Raw genomic sequence first — 20,190 nt, 5'->3', positions numbered from 1 at the left:
CTTTCCACTTCTAAATAAGATAAAAGTACTGTACAGCTCCTATACTAACGAGGAAATCAATTGAAAAATACAGTTCTTATTTGTGAAAGTAAGCTATTTAATAATATTTGGATCCACTGGATTACGATCGATTTAAAATATATTATTTTGCAATTTTGTTTTGGCCTCGGAAATCATTTATAACCGCGAATTATTTAAGAAATAGCCAACATAAGCGAATCTCGCGAACGAATTCGATAATAAAGGCGTTAATATGGCCAAATGGAAAAAATTCTCGATACAAATAATACAATTTCCTGAAAAATTAATAAAGTTTTTCGACGTCCGAAAATAAAATTGTCGTTAAAAATTTAATTTTAAATACACATCAATCGATTTTCTGGCGGTTAATACATCGATCTATGTCGAGAATTTTGAATCGATGAAGAACATTTTTCTGATAAAAATCGATGAGTGTCACGCATTAAACCAGTACAAGTGAAAATTGCAAATCGTTTGCATCATTAACTACTCGGTTTGTTTCGTAAAATCTGCGTAAACGATAAAGTCTGGAAATCTGCAGACAATTTTCTTTCCGTTCAAGATACGATTTTTGAATCCCGCTCAACGTGCATTATCACATAATTCCGAGAATTTTTGTGACGAAATCTAATAAAGATGATTAAATTCCCAACAAACTTTTTAACCCACTCATTTTAGGTATAAGTTACTCTAATTGAAGTTTTTTTCTTTTTTACAGAAGCTGTTACTAAGTATCTATCACGTGTGATAATTTTCCTCTAGAAACGAATGCCACACCCGCCTTTCTTGTCATTGATTTTACTACATTCATTTGTTTATAAAGTGTAACTTTTCCCTTCCTTACTGTTCGATAGCGCTAATTGATCCGATAGGTGTGTCTAGACAAATGATAAGTTAAAATAAATTACGTAGAATCTAATTTTATTCAAAATATTTCGAGAATATTAAATATAGAAAAATGTATTTTAATTAAACATTATAACTAAATGATTTTCGAATGAAGGAGCGAGAAAGTTTTCGTATTCACGTGATTTATTACATGACTGTATTCTAGGGAGAGAGAAACTACCTTTTCCGATATTCGAGTTTTCTCAAACCTTTCAAAAATAATTTATTCGACTTCAAGAGAGAGAGAGAGAGAGGCGAAAAAAGAAACATTTCTTTATATAAATATTTACGAAAGTTGCATATTTTCAGATGTTTGTGAGGAAGGAATATGATTTATAATCTCAGCGGTTCTTTCAGTAACCGACGTCATTTTTCTTCGTTCTTTTGTGACGTGACAATTTCAGCTCGTGACTTTTACTTGGGAAAGTTCTAGTTGAGGTTTATTCGTGACAACCTCCCTGTTTCACATCTTGATTGTGAGTTTATCGCCGCGAAGTAATTCCATTTACCAGCATCACCCGACAGATATAAATTATAAAGTGGTTCTGCAATTTTGAAAAAAGCATACAAAATTTAACACATATTCTTGCTTTTAGAAGATAGCATTTTATTTAAAATATATGTCTTGTTTCCTCGCTACAAAACAGAATACAGAATGAGACAATTTTTTAGCTGCTCGCAAAAATTAACACGAAACAAAGACGTCTTTCGAGCTGTAAGGATTTTCTTATAGTATTCTACTCCGAGATAGTAAACAGTTTATTATTACAGATATTCGTAAAGAAAAAAGGTGCAAAAGTAGAGAAGAAATTAATTTTAACGTATCTTATCGACGTTTCTAAATATCCAAGAAATCCAAAACGGATGAAAGATGTGTTTTCGTTAAAAGTTGCAAACTCGTCTTCTCGATGCGAAAGTTAATTAAGAAAAAATTAGTTGAAAGCCTTTTTTTATCACCGTCAATTCTATCAAATAAGTTAAATTAAACTCTTCCTTTCTTTCGTCTAATGAAGAAAACAGTTATAAAAAATGTTCAAATTTAAAAATACCGCCTTTGGGTTTTTTAGAGAGCGGAAATGTTTTTTTAAATACTTGGAATTTAATTAATTATTTATTATTTAGTTTCTTTTTTTAATCAAATTTCGAAAATTTTCCGTTCCGCTAAAGATTTCGGATGAGAAAAATCAAAAAATTTGTTAGATTTGCATCCTTACTAAACAATGAATTTGAGAAAATAAGACACTGGAATTATTTTCTGGAGAGAGAATATACGATGCAACTTTCACCTTTAAATCCTACAAATCCATTAGGAGGAATCCGACTCTCGGATAAGCACTCAGAGGTTGTTTTCTCCTCCCCCGCCCACCGCACCTTAAATCCTTCGATGGAAATTTAACACCTGGCTAAGCCCCGTTCCGTCGCAAATGGGAAAGATGAGCACCTCTCGTTCTACAACCTGTCACTTCTCTGTCTCTCTTCACTCCCCTTTGATTTCTCCGTACATCCTCGAAATCCGGATGATTCCGGATTCGATATTCTTCTAGATGAGCAGAGTTTTAAGTTGTTCCGCACCAGAATAATTAATATAAAAACATTCTCGTTTGAGAATGATTAACGATGATCTTTTTATTATAATTAAGATTGCAGACGGTATAGCGATTATACGTAAGAAAATAGAAATGATAACATTACTCTTTATATTTGAATTTTGTTAATTAATTTGGCATAGGCCGAACGAAAAAATTAATTTTAATTAACGATACGGAGATAATTCGTCTAAAATGCCATCTCGGGTTACAGCTCAAACTGATAAGCAAGAAAATATCTTTTTCTTTGTTCACGTCCAAGAGAAGTTCTTACGTAAACATTCGCATTTTAACATTCTCTTAAAATAAAGAATTAAATATAACTCTCTTTAATTGACTTCGTCGAATCATAATAGTGCTATAATTTAATTATCTCGACTAAATTAAGGAAATTTTATTATCGTAGTCACATATTTTCGTATTTAAACAAGGGATTAAAAAATTTCCTTTAAAGCAGTATCAGCTGCTTTATATATATAACGAGAATAAAAATTGGAAATATAATCGTTTGTAATTTAAGAATTTCAGAGAAATTAGGGTCAATGATTGTAATAATTTGTAAAAATATTTGGTCCCCGCAGCCTTTAATGTAATTACGACGGTTTAAATCAACCATTCTAAGCATTTATTTAAAGTTCTTCCACATTTTGTATATCAAATCATAAAAATTTTCAAAGCTTTTACGTGAAATAATAAATATCAGCTCTATTTTGATATAAGATTTAAGAGAAAACAATTTTGGTACTTGCAGATAATTTATTTTAGTACATTAAATGCAAGAAACTTTAAACTAAAATTCGGAAAAGTTCTAAAATTTAAATTTGACTTAATTACTTTTAAGATTGTTTTTTCGTTTAAAAGTTTCGAACGAAAGACAAGGAAGTTTGTTTTTTTAGTGTAAGTTGTCCATTACCAAGCGATCAATCAATTAAAAATCAGTATCGATTTGTTACAGAATGATCAATCAATCAATTTACTAAAGATAAAGTAAATACAATACTTTGCATATCGATCAATACCGAGACGATATGGAGGAAACTGTTGTGTTCGATCCATATTTAATAACTAAAATAAATGATAAAATACTCTACTTTGATGAAACAAAAATTCCATCTTTTGCATTTAATGGGCATTAAATAACAGAAAATTCGTATCTTTTCCGCGTATCTTTTGCGATAAGTACAATTAGAAAAGCGAAGTGTTTGTAAATTTTCGAACCGAGACGAAAGAGGAATTTATCTTTTTTGCGGATCAAAAGTTGAGAGTTTTCTGCGAAGTGTAACGAAACGGTTGGAAAAATCTCCCAACTTAATCGTTATTCAAATTAGTTAAACAAACAGCGATAAGAGTTTTCTATATTCGATACTTTTAATTAAAACACTCTCCTGCGAAACGACTTTTTTTTCTTCTTTTCCTCTCATATATACATGAAAATTCGTTATATCCTTTTATAGATTCTTTTCAAAATCGTATCGAGAGTCAAGTTCTCTTAATACTCAAAATATATTTGCGATAAAATAAATATCTTTCGTCACATTCGCTTCCTTTCGTAATTTCAAGTGCGTATTCGACCGGCGGATTCATTACCCCTGCAAGCCGTCCTCTCCTCATAACTGCCGAGCAGAAGGAAAAGTGTTATTGGCAGGCGTCGCTTCTTCCTGGTACCAATAGTGACAGGAACAAGAGAAAATTCTTTTCTTCGAACTAAACTGTCGGTCGAGGGAAACGCTAATGACCTAGTGCCGGATTGGAGGCCATTCTATTCTGTACTAAATACGTCACACTACCAACGTTACAGTTGAGTTAGTAAAAAAAAAAGAAAATCTTTTAAGAACAGAGTGTCTCCTTCCTTCCCTTCGTTAGTTTCTTATTCTTTTAGGCAGACACTTAAGGAAAATAATCGAAAGAAGCGATTTTAAAGAATTTTTGTTTTAAGTGGGTCTTTTCTATTATTTCAAAGTGCAGAAAAATAATCAATATAAATCGAACATGATTTTAAAAACATTTTTGTAAATCAATTTATTCTCTAAAATTTTACTAAATCATTTACCTTCTCTATCTTTGTTTCTTTAACAAAACTAGTATTATTTTATTATCTATCAACAGAGATTAACGACATTTCTATGCTATAATGTTGAATTTATCTCGGATTTTTCTTAATGAAAGGAGAATTACATCAATACTAAAAGAACAGTAAATATTTAAGTTATACCAAAATAATTTTATTTTATTTATTATTAAGAGTTTAGTATATAGCGTTAGTTTTAAGTGTTTACCGGGAGAAAGAAGTTAAAAAATCAGTTCAACCAATATCGATTAAATTTATATAGAGAGTTTTATTTAATTCAAAAGTATTTTGGAAACGAAACTGTAGAAGGATTAAACAAAAAACCTATAAATATTATGGACAGACGTTGCCGTGAACAGTTCATGATTTAGCAAGACACGTCATTGACTGATGTCGAGCGAGAATCTTTTTTATCCTTAGGGGGGTTCGTTTAATAGAGACGAAAGTTCCGCACGACGGGACACGTCACGTTCCCAAGCGAAAGATTCTCACCCACGAATCACATTTATTCGATTTACTCTCGTTTGTATTGTTTTGTCGTTACCGCATGACGTAACAAAATTGCACTTTATCGATTCACCTTATTATACAATATATCGACCGACTGGAGTGTCGAAATAACGAAATGACGATTCGAAATTTTTATTATTTCCCCCCACCTCACTTATCTTATGCACTTATCTCTTTTTTTTCCCCCTCCAAGTGAAGTTTCTACTGGATAAAAAAAATAGGACAACAATAAAGACAAACAGCTTTTAAAAAAGAAAGGATATTAAAAAATCTCACGCATGTGTTCCATTATTGAATGATGAATTATATATTTGAGCGTGGGGAAAAGGACTAACAATAAAATACAACTTTTAATAATTCAATTGACAATTATTTTCCTATTGTTCTTTTAATTAAGAGACTAATCTTGGTTTATTATTAATATAACATCTAAAAGTAGTCTAAAAATGCCATTGCTTATCATTTTTCCAATGAATGAATTATTTCAAAAAGCATAATGGTCTTAGTTATAGCGAAGGAACCGAATAAAGAAGCGACGTGAACACGAAGAATAACAAGAGTCGAAGTAAAATGATACAAATAATTGTTAAAACGAAATTTTCCAGATAATTAAAATGACCTTTTCTTTTTACAATTCGACTGGAAGCATTCCGAACGAAATTAATGCTAATTATATTTAATGACGTTAAGATGCATCTAGCTTTCATTAAGTTAGGAAAGAAAGGAAAATTATTAGATTTCGAGTGTTAATTTTCTCTGTAGGGTACCCAACAATTCGCTCAAAATTAAATGTTCTCCTTTTTTATATTTACAAGATTCGAAATAATTCGAGTAATTAAGTACAAGTTGAACTTTGCGACTGAAGAGTCTCGAAGAGTCGGAAATTTGAAGCAGTTTTGCAAATGTAAATGTAAATAATCGAAGGGAGAAAAACTTTTAGCGTATTTCTTATATTTAATATTGACGTAGGAGCGTATCCACCACAAGTGGATCAGCAATCTTCATTGTTTTTTGCTGATATTTGCATAAACTCAACTTCAAAATCTAGATACCAAAAATACAGTTTTGTTTATATACTCTTGAAATTTATATATATTTTCATTCGCGTGAAGAAACGCTTTATTTTATGTAACCCATTTTTTTTAAATTCACTTCTATGTAAATAAAATACGGAGAAGAAGTCTACTGTGTGTGAAGTGCCTACGTTCTGGCACAAACTAGGCTAAGTGCAATAAAGATATCGAGAAAATGTTCGGTCACTTTTGTAAATCTAGATTTATAACGGTACTTTTGAAGGACGATAAAAATATTCAACACATTCGTGATCTACTTCCATATTTTCTTTGCTACAGCAGAGTAGTTTATTAGTTTGAAAAAGAATGCAGTATTTGTTTTGTCGGAATATACTAGAAATATCTTAAAATGTGAAAGCACTAGGCGAAATTATTTCATCTTTTTGTATTTTTAACTCACAAACTTATTAATTCAGTTGGTTAAATTCCCGTCGTGGACGAAAACTTACGGTCTTCCGAGTGCTTTAAGTATGAATGCACTCACTGTAAGGCATCCGCAAGACCAAAAAATTCAATTTTAATGCAGACTCGAATCGACAAGGTTTATATTTGGCATCCATCGAGAAATGCAAACAATTTATCAAATTTTCTCTCGCTTATCCCCAGATGAGCGTTAAAATTCGACTATATCTCGCGGACGGGTTATAACTTCATCTCATGATTTATTGTCCATTTTGATACTCTATCGTCCGGTCTATCCTGCAAGACTTATTAAATAATAAAGAATCTGCAAATTTTACGGAAAAATATTGGCCGAAAATATAAAAATTTCAAGGCAAACGATTGTCGTTTCTGATTTTCGATTATTTACAGAGGCAATTTCTAGAAAACTTTAAATTTATTTGCGTTTTTTTTTTCTTCGGATTCCGGTCGTTCGTATAAATTACTTTTTGATTTTTCTTTTCTTAAATTAAAGCGGTTGCTCGTAGTCTACGTTACGTTCTTTATATACCACGCTTTATTGCTTTAAATGACTTCGTTGTTTACATTAATGTCATGAAAACCACGGGAAAAACTGTAATCGATCTTCTTTAAAGATCCTTTGGGACAAATCTTGGACAAAACAAAGCGCCGTAACGGTTTGGAGTCGAAGATCCACAAGTTTCGTGTCAACGAACCTTATCTCGTCCGGTAGAAATTTTTCATCCTTTCGAGATTTTCGAATTCCTGCGAGAATCGAAAATGGAAAACTTCTTCACCGTGTCGGCATTCGTGTGGAGAGATCGCTCTTCTTCCGTCCGCTAACGAGAATACGACGTCTGGCAATACTTCGAACGTGTATTAGCGTTGACAGAAAGACGAATGTCGCCCACTCGTTCGACGTAATTCGAAACGAAAACGGAACTTTGTCAAGTTTGTAGATCAGAAGCGGAACGAGTCGTCGCTTCAGCCAAAATTCTGACACTTTCGATAAATCAACGGAGTAAAGGTAGCGCCGCTTGGCACCACTTTTGTTTGTTTCCAGTCGCTAAGTAGGCGAGGACGCTCCTTATTCACCCATTGACCCATTGACCCGCTGTCTCCTTTGGCAGAAATCTCTCCCAAAAAATTGTACAAAGTATTCGACCGCATTATCTCCGTCTTCCAAAATTGGTCGCCATACTTCTAAGCCGCGCGAGGTCACTCGGACACTCACCTTAGGCGGTGATGAAAAGGGCGGTGGCCGGACTCGGTACTCGGTATTCATTACTACAAAGAGATTCCACACCCCCTCCACATAATTACGAACGGTGGTAACGAACGGGGGGCGACGACGACCTACTTTATACCATTTTAAAGAGTTGACATTAACCAACTTCGAGACAACCGCGAGATTCAATGTACCGTGATGTAATGGCTCCGTCGTCTCCACCCAAGAGTTAGGCCATCAAAGAGAAACCATTCGGTCTTCGAGAGAGTTTTTTTTTAAAAAATTGACAGGTAATAAACACGTGTCTCCCATTTTAGAGTATATTATAGACCGGTGTAGACGTTTTAAATTTCTCCAATTGTTAATACTGTTAATTTTCTCGGCAATAATACGTTATTCGATTACCGATCCAATGGAATTACGTGTCGTCATATTTTAATACGTTAACCTGGATTTAGTTCTGTAATTTCCATTCACACCCTTATTGTAAATCGACTTTATCCAAATTAATCTTTACGTGTCGGATGGGAATGATGAATTACGAGTAGTAACGTTTATCAAAATATCGTATCCAATGAGCGGTAGGGCAGTATAAGGGGTGGACGAAGCCACTTAGCATCGATTGGCGAGTGTGGGACCATGCAAATCTTCTGTTACGGAGAAGTCGTCGCTGCCCTACTTTATTCCTAAGGAAGGACACGGCGCCATTTTTACGTTCTTTTTCTGGCTTAGAGCCTCTCGATGTACTCTAAATACATTATTTCCACCGGATCGTCTTTCGAACTCCAACCGGATCGATGGATTTCGGACTAAAATCGGTGACGTATTTCCGGCGGACGAGGCAAAGTCGATTACTTCCGGGTCGAGTAATAGGACTATTTATATTTACTCCCGGGAATTAACTATTTTTACGCTTCCTATCGAGTTTATTTATAGGGTGTTCGGGGAGAAATTGCCTTTGTTGGCGGTCGGTCTTCCCTCTCTAAAAATTACCTCTGTCGTTTAATCGTTACCAAAAGTTTATTTACTCACAGACGAATCATTAGACGACGATTTTTATCTCGGGTGAGTAACCCAAGGTTAAAGCCAGAATGAAGATGAGAGAAGCTGTACAAGTTAGACAAATAATATAACGTGTTATAAGAAAGAAAATAATTAAATTAAGATTCTACAGTGGAAACGACGAAAATGGAGATTAATTGTTAAAATCGTAGAAAAATTTTTCTAAATTACAATAATAAAAACGTATCGATGAAAACAAAAGGGGAGATAAAACACGCATTTTAATTGGCAGACGATACTTTTCGCCGGGAGATCTTTGTTTCGTCACTCGTCTGGCGCCTCCGTCACGTTCTTCGTTCCATCATAATTAATAAAGAGTTTATTTTTAAAAGCACAATTAACGATTATGATTTATCCTCTTGTAAAATCTGTTTAGATAAGGCGATTTATTTTTAGAAAGTGCAAACTTTCTCCTATCCCCTCTCTCTCTTTTCCTCCGTTTTCTTAGAAATGAGTCATCCGGCCGTAAATTTAAACATTGCCAGTGACGTATTAGGAAATCCCGACCCACCTCGGCCGGCGACGAAATTAGTCGTTGGCGCGTTAACTAGAGACGCGTTACGCCACGTCAGACGGCTTTAACCCAGTCGAAACCTAACATGGACGTCGCGGGTTGTTAAACCGGAATAAAAAGTGACGATGCTCAGAATCGCTGCCAACCGGCTTTACCAAGAACTCGGCTCTACGCGTCGTCCGTCCGTCTGTCCTTCCGTCTGGTGGATCTTCAGCCGTAGACTCCGCTATGACGCACAACTCGTCGACGCGTAACAAAAAAGCCAGATTGTCGATTTAATTCGATTTAAAAAATCGGTTACGCACCACTAAACTACGAGTGGCGAGAAGATTAAGAAAAGGGACGATGCTAACAAACTAAGCCGGATTTTCGTTTCTACGGTTTCTCTAGTAAAAAAATATTGCCAAAGATCGATCCGCCGACCCATAATTACGGAATTAGAGTCCGATAGTATCGGCGCGGTACGAAGGAGAAGGTAATAATCGATACTGGAAGCGTCTCTGTTCTACTTTCACCGTCGTTCGATAAATTCGGAACCGTAGTTGCTCCGTTTCTAGGACGCGAGTTTCTCGCACGGCCACCCCAACCCTTTTACAAACGCATTAAAGTGCCTAAGATTTGGAATTAATCGCACTCCGACGCGTTTGTTAGAAGGGGGGAATGGACTACGGAGGAACCGGTGCCACCCATTTGGCGGGAGAGAGGGCGCGAAGAATCGAACGTGCCTCTCGTCCGCGCCGCGAGAAAAGACGAGAGCGCCGGGAGGAAGAAGACTTACCTAGAGAACTGTCGTAGGCGCAGATGTACTCGGAAGTGGTGAACTGCTCCACCAGGGAAGACTTTCCCACGTCGGGGCCCCCAACCACCAGAACTCGGTACTTGACGGGTTCGGGGGCCGAAGCCTGAGCGCACTCCTCCGCAGGTTCTTCGGCGGGTACGATCTCCGGCCGAGCCCCCACGGCGGGGTCCTTTCTGGGGAGGGGCTCGGAGGTGACCACCGCCGGGCACTGCTGAGATCTGGAAGCACCGTTGCTGCCGTTGGAGGCCAAGCTGTGGTTGGAACGCGACTTGGAGCGAAAGGAATCGCCCCGGTTGACGACACCCTTGGACGTGACGCAGAAGTTTCGCAGACGCAGGATCTCGGACTCGTCCCCCGGAAGCGGAAGCGAGTGATTGGAGGCTATTCTCTCGGCCCCCCCGCCTTCTCCGGGCATGATCAGGTCGTTGGGTATACTGGCGATTCTCTGCCTGAAGCGGTGAGTGGGGTCGAGCGACTGGGGCCTCTTGGCCGTCCTCATGGACTGCGACCGACCCACGTTGCCTCCGCAGTAACCGTGACTGGCTCCCAGTCTTCCGTTGCTGGCGTTTCTTCGCATCCTACCGTGACTGGGGGTCCTCTGCAGGCCCGAGGCGTGCACGGCCACTTCTTCGCACGAGGCCAGGGGGTCGGGGGCATCCACGGTCAACAGGATGCCCGGCGTGGAGTTGACGCTATTCCGGGGCGACAGAGCTTCCCGATACCCCGGACTCCGGGGGAAGATGGGCGCCTGGCTCCCGGTGGGTTGTTTCCTGATGGGTGGGTTCCTAACAGCCGCGTCCGACGCGCCGTCCAAAGTCATCTCGGTCCTCTTCGGATGCTGACGTCTGGATGCTGACTCGCCGAATGCAGAGCTTCTGTCGCTCTCTTGATTCGTCTCCTTCCCTATATTTCCTGGCAACCTTCCCGCTCACGTGACCGCTCCGAGCCTGCGCCGCGCCTCCCCGTCCGGCGCAATCTCGGAACGACCGTTGCCAACGTCGCGCCGCGCCGACCGAATTTCGCTCCATCGATTTATAAGGAGACGCGTGGCCACGCCCCCGACGTCTCCCCCGCGCGCGTCGCCATCGAAACTACGCGCCGAAACCGGAATCGAAGGGAATATCGATCGCCTCCTCTTTTAATTCTTTGAGCGGAACGACTCCGGGAATATAGGAAAACTGCTGGGTGGCGCAGGCGACCTCTTCCACGTAATACTCCGTTTAGCCACTTGCAATCTTCTCTAATCTCGAACAGGTGTTTATCTTTGAAACTTCGTATTTCTCCTTGCTCTTACATTCGAAAATCGCTCTTCGCTTTTAACAAAGTAATCATTTTCTAAAGACGGAAATGCAATTACGGTTACGTCTCCACGCATTTCTCAAAGTACTTATTTACAAACATTTCTACTGTTCGTGCTGTACGCGTAACGCGCAAACACACGTAGAGCAAAAGAATACGTAAGTAAATATTGCATAATAAATTATCTTGTGTTCTTATGCACTTCGATTACGAGAAAGGAAGTTACGTCACATTCCGGTGTATATTGCCGTTACGTTTCGCTTATTCGTCCCTTTAATTATAATACATTACGACTATCTTTTTATTTTTTATTTTTCGGATTGTCGACAACAGAGAACAGAATGGACGACGTCGTAACATTTCTCTTCGGTCACGTGTTAAGAACCCGTTACGGAGCTGATTAATTTCCATTTTTCATTTACGTCCCGTAACTGAAGAATGGAGATTTTCTTAAACTAAAATACGTCGTCGCTTCGTCTCGAGATTAAGAATTGTTCGAGCGGAAGTTATCGTTAGGAAAAGTCTTCTTTTAACAAAGACCAGACACACTGAAAAGAATGCGGCCGCAGATAGCGGGTCAACAATCTTCTACTCCAAATGTAAAGCGGAGAACAATGTTAAATCGGAGTTTTTCTCCGAACAATATCTATCCAATAAAGATAAATCGCATAATTTATCTTTAAATAACGTCGACTTTAAAATATTTTTTTATTACAGAAAGTTTTTAGGCCATTTTCCAGGCGATAACTCATCCCGGTAATTAACTTGCGCTAGAAGATTAAGACCTTAATCATAAAGAGGTGGAAAGTAAATCGTAGTTGAAATTTTCTCTTCCTTCGTACTGTCGACTCGACGTTCAATTTTAATTAATAATCCCATTAACAGTACTTTAAAAGTGAATGCTTTATTTAAAAAACTGCAGCAAAAATCACGGATAATAAAGATGAAAACGTGTAAGACACGCGCTTTTCCACGTTTATTATTATCGAACTCCAAATAGATTTATTGATAAAACGTGTTACGTTTCCATCCTTTAACTGCCATAACGCTAAAAAAAGGAAATAACGTTTAAAACTGAAAAATAAAAATCAAAATTTAAATAAATAAATGTTATTATAATAAAAATTAAATGTAATAAATGACTTTTATTCTATAGTAACGTTACGCGTAACTTAGAAGTTATATATTAAGTATCTGTTTTTTATTTATAATGAAAAAGTTAATTAAATTGATCTTCTGATAGGAAATTTTCATACCATTTTCTAGGAAAGCGGGAAGAATAATAATTATTTTATTATTTTAGTATCTAATAATATTATTATTATAGATATTATTAAACGAAAGACATAACTTTCGATGTTTACTTTAATGAAAATTAAGATACTCGTCTTTTACCGGTAAATTATATAAAGCCACGCTAAAGAATAACGAAGAGAATATTCTTCGCTATCTCGTTTTACGCTTTTCTAATCCCTTTGTCAAATATTCTTTCCCGTTAGAATCTAGAAGTGGTCTTTAATTCCGATTTATTCTCTTAAATTTTGTCGGTTTATATTACCATTCACCCGATATGAATATTAATGTACGGCGTACAAATTTAATAGTATTTACTGTAGCCTGGATATTAGTAATGTCGAATCGTAACCGAATATGAAATTATAAACGTTTTCTACCTTTAAATATAAGGTGTGTATGTAGTAAACAAATGGCAAAGCTAAACAAGAGGCAGCATTACCAGTCTGTAACTTAAAGCCTCGTATTTTTTGAGGTAACGTTATATGGTGGAAGGGAAGGACTGTTAGAAAATTAATTCTACCTATCCAAACTGCTTAATTTGCGTATAAATTACAGACCTTTCGTAAGTTATTAATAATCGCGACTATATTTGTGCTATTCGAAGGTAATCTCGACCGTTGTAAACAAAAGTAATGTAGTTAAATCGATTTTTAAATAATGAAAGAGTCGTTCTGTGCTGACGAATCGACGCAACGTTTATTTACTTTATATCTAAAAATACGAAGGTAAAACCTACTCCGTCCTCCCTACCGAGATTCGAGACGTCAATAACCGAAACGGTACAAGCAAGGAAGTACAGATTGTATCGTGTCTCTCAGGATTTCGTCCCATGCCAATCTACGGATATATCGTTGATCCTCCTTTCTATACTCCCAAAATATTCCTTTGAATATCGAATGGCAATCCGTTAATATCAGAATATCGCATTACCAACGATTCTACTTTCGAGCATCCTTCTTTGATATACATTAACTCTACGAAGAATAATTTAAAGATAATGAATTCAATCTTTCGTAATGAAATAATAGCAATTCCAGAATGAATATAACAAAAGTCATTTCTCACACTTGTAAAATCTCAGAAGAGGAGAGTTTAAAAACAACAATTAGCAATTATTTATTGTAACATAGTCATAAAAGCCAGTCTGCAATTTTTAATCACATTTTTAATTTATTTAATTTAAAATATATGCTCTCCACCTCAAATTAGTATTGTTTGCCCCTGTAAATCATACTTTTCCCGATAGCAATAGAGTCCTATCTAGTCTCAGCTTTCAGCTCGAGATTAAGGAAGGACAGCCAGCCAGACAGACATACGACAGTGGAATTTATACGCTACAGTTTTTTTTTTTTTTTTGAAATTGCAGCCAATAAGAAAAACACGAGAGAGTAATGGATCCTTCAGAAGTATGGTTTTAATTATAAGTTTACAGTACAAAAAGCTTAAGAAATTGGAGAAAATAGGTGATTTCTACTATCGATTGGTTTCTTGTTTCACACAAGTAATTTAATATTTTGTTTATCATCGGAAATTTCCGAATTTATTGTTAAATATATTGTGTTGTCTGGACTTTTCGCTAACGTTAATCGTATTACGTAGAGGCAGTTGGAGTTTTTAACAGCACGCACGGATAACCGCATTTATCGAATTAGCGATATACCCAGAGGGGTGAAAGTATTCATTCGAGAGACTTTAGAACCGAAATTCGACAACAAATACTAAGATCTTAAAACGAATTTTATGTACTTCTATCGTAATACTCCTTCCTGCAAATGTTACACTCCGATTTTCAAGATTTTTTTACTTCGGTAGTCGGATAGAAGGTGCGAAATTATGCTTAAAAGTGATTTTATTAAGGCACAATATCGAGCATTTTTCAGTTTACATACAGTATTAAAATTCGTTATTCTCACTAATGCTTTGGGGATTTATATTCTTAATTTTGCAAAATAATTGAAGTTTTTCATCTCGAATAAAAACGAATCAATTAAGATTGCCGAAGACGGAGAAAATAGGAATCCTCAAGAGATTAGAATTACGATTATCTTGTTTATGATATTATAATTATATTAATACTCATTTGTTTCACTGGCTCAGAATTAAGACTATAAAATAATTAGATCCGCTACTCCATCTCAAACGTTTACGTAGAAGTAATGTTAATGTAAAATATACTAAAATATTAAGGAAATTATTATAAATTGTGTTGCTTTAATGTATATAAATGATACACGAATCATTACTTAATATTTGATTTTGTGACTATTTGTGGAATGTGTAAAACTACAGATATATTTGGAACATTTTTGACGTCTACCCCTTTCACTGTCTTCATTACATAGTATTTTTGAGCAGAGATGTCCATGTAAATCGTCGTTCGAGTTCAAAAAAATTCTTATATTATGCTCTAAAGTATTGTAAACAATGGCAGATAAAGTGCAGAGACACTGATATAAAAAATCATTATAAAAATAATTAAAAATGTATATTTAATTGCAAATTTCCGGTAGGGAGCAGTCATTATTGTCTCCCCTCTAACGTTATTTAAAAGGAAGTAGACGTGAATGTCGTCTTCGCTAAAGGCTTAAAGTGAGTTGTTGGTTTATTCTTTTAATTGCAAAGTGTTTGAAAAAACAAAGACAAATAATATATGAGATGTGTTTAAGCGTAAAAGATATGAAGACAGTAGGCGGTTTCATCATTTAACTTTAACATAAACGAGTCATGTTTCGTGCTGGATATGTTTATAAATTGTTACTTCCATTTTATTTGCGCCATTTATTTACGGTTTACAAAAAACTGACCTTTATTTTAGTCACAAATCATTCTTCATTCGCATAAAACAACTTAGAAGTATTGCAACGAGAATAGATTTTCCGCTTGGTTATGTCTCTCTCACTTTTCTTAGAAAATCGCCACAAAATGCAAAGTAACGTCATTTTGTCGTCGCGCTTGCAAATTTTAAGATAAATTTTTCAAAATTATTTCTTTAAAATGCCTCTTAAATCGGATGTGAAATGTAATAAATTCAGTTTGATTTTTCTTCCGTTTCGCTGTTCTTTTTCTTGGGATAGTGTACATTTTGACGTCATCTCTTCAGGTTTATAATAAGACATTATAAAGAATGACGTCTAATTTACGTAAAAATATGCGCCGTTTCCATCAATCGGACTCTAGCCGTATGAAAATTTCAAAACCGGCTCACCTCTTCGAAAGTAAGATAAAATAGCATTCTAAAATTAATATATTTTTAATCGAATTGAAATTATATTCACTTGTTCAAAATAATACGGTAAATTGTATAAAAAGTATGTATTTTAACATTAAACGGAAAGCTTTCATTTGTATAAAATTTTAATAAAAATAATTAGAACAAGTTTAAGTTTGAAAACCTTGCAATTCACCCGTCAGTATTGACAGTACAGTAGAGAGTCGTTTATCCGAATCAATTGGGGACTGGGGTTGTTCGGATAACCGATTATGTACGAAAAAATATATTAACCTGTCCGATGTTGACATTTTTCTCCGTTGCGTGTCGCTTCGTGTTGAATTTTCGTCGATTTTAAGCCTAACGAAAATTTTTATAATAATAATCGAGGCTATTGTATCGTTAAAAATTATTTCTTTATTTTGTACAAACAAAATAAATATATTGAAGAATATAAAAACATGAAAATTATACTTTAGAAGTAAATCTAGTATCAAAAAAGTTCGATTCGGCACGACACAGTCCGACTGGAAAGCGTTCGGATAACCGGTGTTCGGATAAACGACTCTCTACTGTATATCAATAATTCGGTTGTGTCTATAGTTAATTAATATAACTTGTGAATATCCGATATCTGGTAAAGAAAGTGTACATTTGTAATTAGTTTAGCATCTCGTAATAAATTTCGTACATTAAAGTAGTTTGTAAGATTCTCAAAAATGATTATTAGTGTTAGAAGTAGACGTTTCTACTTCATCAGTTTATTTACAAGTTTTGTAAGTAGAGAAATAATATATCGGTGGATGTACTGGAGAAATAACTAGTGTCTTGTGCCAGCTGACAGATTTCTTGAGAAGTTAAGACGATCTCTCGTTAAAAGGTTGTCGATGTACTGCCAGAACTGTCTTTGTTGTCGGTCTCTTCTTTAATCACAAAGCCTTAAATCTGTGAAGAAAGGAGGAGCATCTTAAGAAACGAATAAGACGAATTGCTGTTTTTATATGGTTTCAATTAGTGGTTTTTCATTGGTTTCTATTTACTTAGGAGCTAATAATTTGCCATCCTTTTAATATTCAACAAAACGAATTGTTGAATGGTTACGAAATCCTTTACGAAAAAAATCGCCTCTCTAAAGATCCGATTTTTAAAATGGTATACTTAAAATTGGTGGAAACAAAATGGATTTCGGAGATCGTGCGCTTTATTAAAATGTTTTAAATGCTATTATAATTAGTAACTAGACTTAGTCATATATTAAATGTAGATAAAAGTAATTTAATTATATTTAGCACTCTATTAAAGCTTATTAACAACTTTAAAATGTTGTCAGGATGTTGGAATGCTACGAAAACAAATGACAGGTTAAAGGTAAGCAATTTTACATAACGCTATTCGCCCCCGGATAAAAATTACGTGAAATGTCGATATTAATAAACGAGATTAAAATATCAATCTTCTGAACGATTTAAGACTCGTTAAATGTCTGGAAATAAATGAGAATTTCCAGGCATTTAACGTTTTACTCGCACTTCTCGTGATAAGTGAAAATGTCCGTTGGGAAGAAATCTTTTTTTTAAGTGCCTTTCGGTGACATTGTTATTGCACGCTGTGGATGTAGAAATTTCCCAATTTTATTATACGACCTTTCAGAAAATCTTCAGCGATTTCTAATTCATTAATTTGGTTCGTAATATTTAACGTTGCGAGATAGGGTATTTCGATTATAATAGCGTATACGTATACTCAAAATACAACGAATGTAGCTCAACAATTGAATATTTTACAAGAATACACGTAAGGCACATAAAGTATCAACAAGAAAAATGAAATTTCTACGCCGGTATATACCCGTCTACATACATTAATTTGAATATTTTAATGCTAAAATTTCATTTATAAAATATCCTTTTTTTGTGCGTAGGATGTCTTTCTTTTAAAAAGGGATAAGAACAAAAGATGTTTATTAATTTTAAAATACAAAGATAAAAAGTTCTAATTGGTTACGTCTTACGCATTAAACTGGCTACTTTCGTTGTTTTTGGTTATCGAAATCAAAACCCGATTAATTTTCAGGTATTGAATTCATTCGCATTAAATTGTATTAATTAAATTAATTCAATAAAAATGTCATCTCTAATAATATACTTTAAATGTATAAATTTTAAAATTTTATATGATCTACGTGTATACGAAAACTGGAGTAGTGTCACAGCGAAAGTACTTATATGAATAAAATATAAAATGGATAATAATTTTTATCTTTAATCGTTAATAACAAAAATAAGTTTAATGACGATTAATTAAATACCAAATATTTAATTAAACTTTATACATTTTTCATTACCATTTACTTTACGAGTTGTATTTCTGTTATAAAGAATACTCCGAAGAATCCGGTGTTTGGTCTAGGCTTTTGAAAACAAAGTAATGTTGTCGTTTCGACCTTTTTTCTTTATTGTTTTGTATAATTGGTAACGCCTTCCTCGTAGACAAAGAAATTCGCTAAATTTCTAAATGTCAACTTTGTTTTGATCCTAACTAAAGTGATCGGACACGTGTTGCCTCTAATCAATTAGGTAAAAACGAATGAAGACCGACGTGACCATTGTATTGCCGGATAGGAGAAATAATGCCAATAAATGCATTCTTTGTTATAAGATTGGCGCTTCTAATACGTGTTTATCATAAATTCCTCGCTTCTGTCCGACATTCCTAAACGACTAGCCATTCATTGTCGGACAATGGATATTAAACAAAATAAAGATCATTTCACAATTCGTAAATAAAGGATAGACGTCATTAATGCGCCGATTGTTATACAATTAAAATAGTATAATTGTGGCCGATGTCACTTTCGCGAAAGCGTTTCCAGAATTAAAAATAAGTCATATTCGTTTATCGTAACGAATAACGGCGATATCTGGACCGAGTGATTAGAATTTTGATTTATAAATACATCTGTTCGTAAATATACAAGTGTATACAGCTTATATGCTTTATGTGTACCTGTGTGTGACTGCGTAGCTTATATATAATTAAATTAATAACTCTCTCTTGTGAATTATTTATTATTTAGACGTGTTTAAGTGTTTAATAGCTTATCACGTAATTGTTTGCGATAGTTTTTTTTATTAGAAGCAAAACATTAGCTATATTATCTATTTATTAATTCGAAAGCATAAAATTTTGTTTTATTAAAGTATTTTAACTTTCTAATTAGTGATTTTAAGCGATTTTAATTGCCAGTCCCGATCGATTTAAGGAGGAAACGAGTGGAATAAAATGATAAATACGGATGATATTTTGAAGTGATTTTAACTGTGGTGGGAATCGCGTGTCTGCAAACGATGCACCCGAGTGTAATTTCAAACGTACGAAATGTCATTCGTCGCCATTAGAAACTGCCAAAGTTATCAACAAATTCGGAAGAGGAAAATTTGAGAAATTACTGCGTATGCCGCCTACGCGTAACCACCGCGATAGGGAAAGGGACAATTCGAACCGGAAATTAATCAAAGTTAGTTGCTTAAATCATTTTCTTGCCATTAAATTGTACTTAATTTCTCGAATTTAAAATCTACTAGGGCAACATCTTTTATTTCCAATTAACAATAAGCCTTTAATTCTTTTTTTTAAAGACATTTATTACAAATATACTTCATTACACATAAGTATAATATTATTACAATGAAAGGATTAACAGTTTCATGTGTGCGATAAACCCTTCATTATAATAATATTCTACGTACTGTACGTGTAATAAAGTATATTTGTATTAAATATCTTTTATATAGTTTTAATTGACACTAATACGACAACCGAGAGGATATTCGAACACTGATTCTAAATGGTTTGAAGTCAAGTGTTTTAAGATTAGAGTCTTCATTTATTATTAAATGATACCAAGTTTTGCATTTCTTAAAGTCATATTTTACCCACGACCAAAATTTACACGAAATTATAATTTCGTTTAATACAGTAAGAGTAAACAACGTCATACTGTAACATAAAAATGATATCGGTGCCACAAATCGTTACGTTTTCGTGCAATCGTTCTTAAGCATCTACACTGATTTACGTCATAGTAATTTTTAGAAAAAAGTATGAGCATTAACTAATTAACGGGAGAAGTATTTTAATTAGAGATGCTTATCTTACGTATGCTATAATTAGCATTACGGAGATGCGATAACGAACGAAGACTGGGCGCAAACTTAATTTAACGTTTCAAAGATT

The 20,190-nt window shown here is 34.9% G+C and overlaps 1 protein-coding gene across 1 annotated transcript in view; it reads right to left on the bottom strand.

Moving 5' to 3' along the window:
• The window catches only part of LOC136990556 (GTP-binding protein REM 1-like), a 34,940-nt gene extending 23,861 nt beyond the window's left edge, over positions 1-11,079 (bottom strand). The window contains exon 1 of the mRNA XM_067288957.1: positions 10,131-11,079. Coding sequence (XP_067145058.1) covers positions 10,131-10,971 — 841 coding nt within the window. The 5' untranslated portion in view covers positions 10,972-11,079. The remainder of the gene's footprint in view (positions 1-10,130) is intronic.
• Between the last annotated feature and the right edge of the window lie 9,111 nt (positions 11,080-20,190).

Source organism: Centruroides vittatus, unplaced genomic scaffold (assembly GCF_030686945.1).
Source record: "Centruroides vittatus isolate TY-2023 unplaced genomic scaffold, ASM3068694v2 scaffold_944, whole genome shotgun sequence".
Classification (NCBI taxonomy): domain Eukaryota; kingdom Metazoa; phylum Arthropoda; class Arachnida; order Scorpiones; family Buthidae; genus Centruroides; species Centruroides vittatus.
This window is presented reverse-complemented; position numbering and strand designations above follow the sequence as displayed.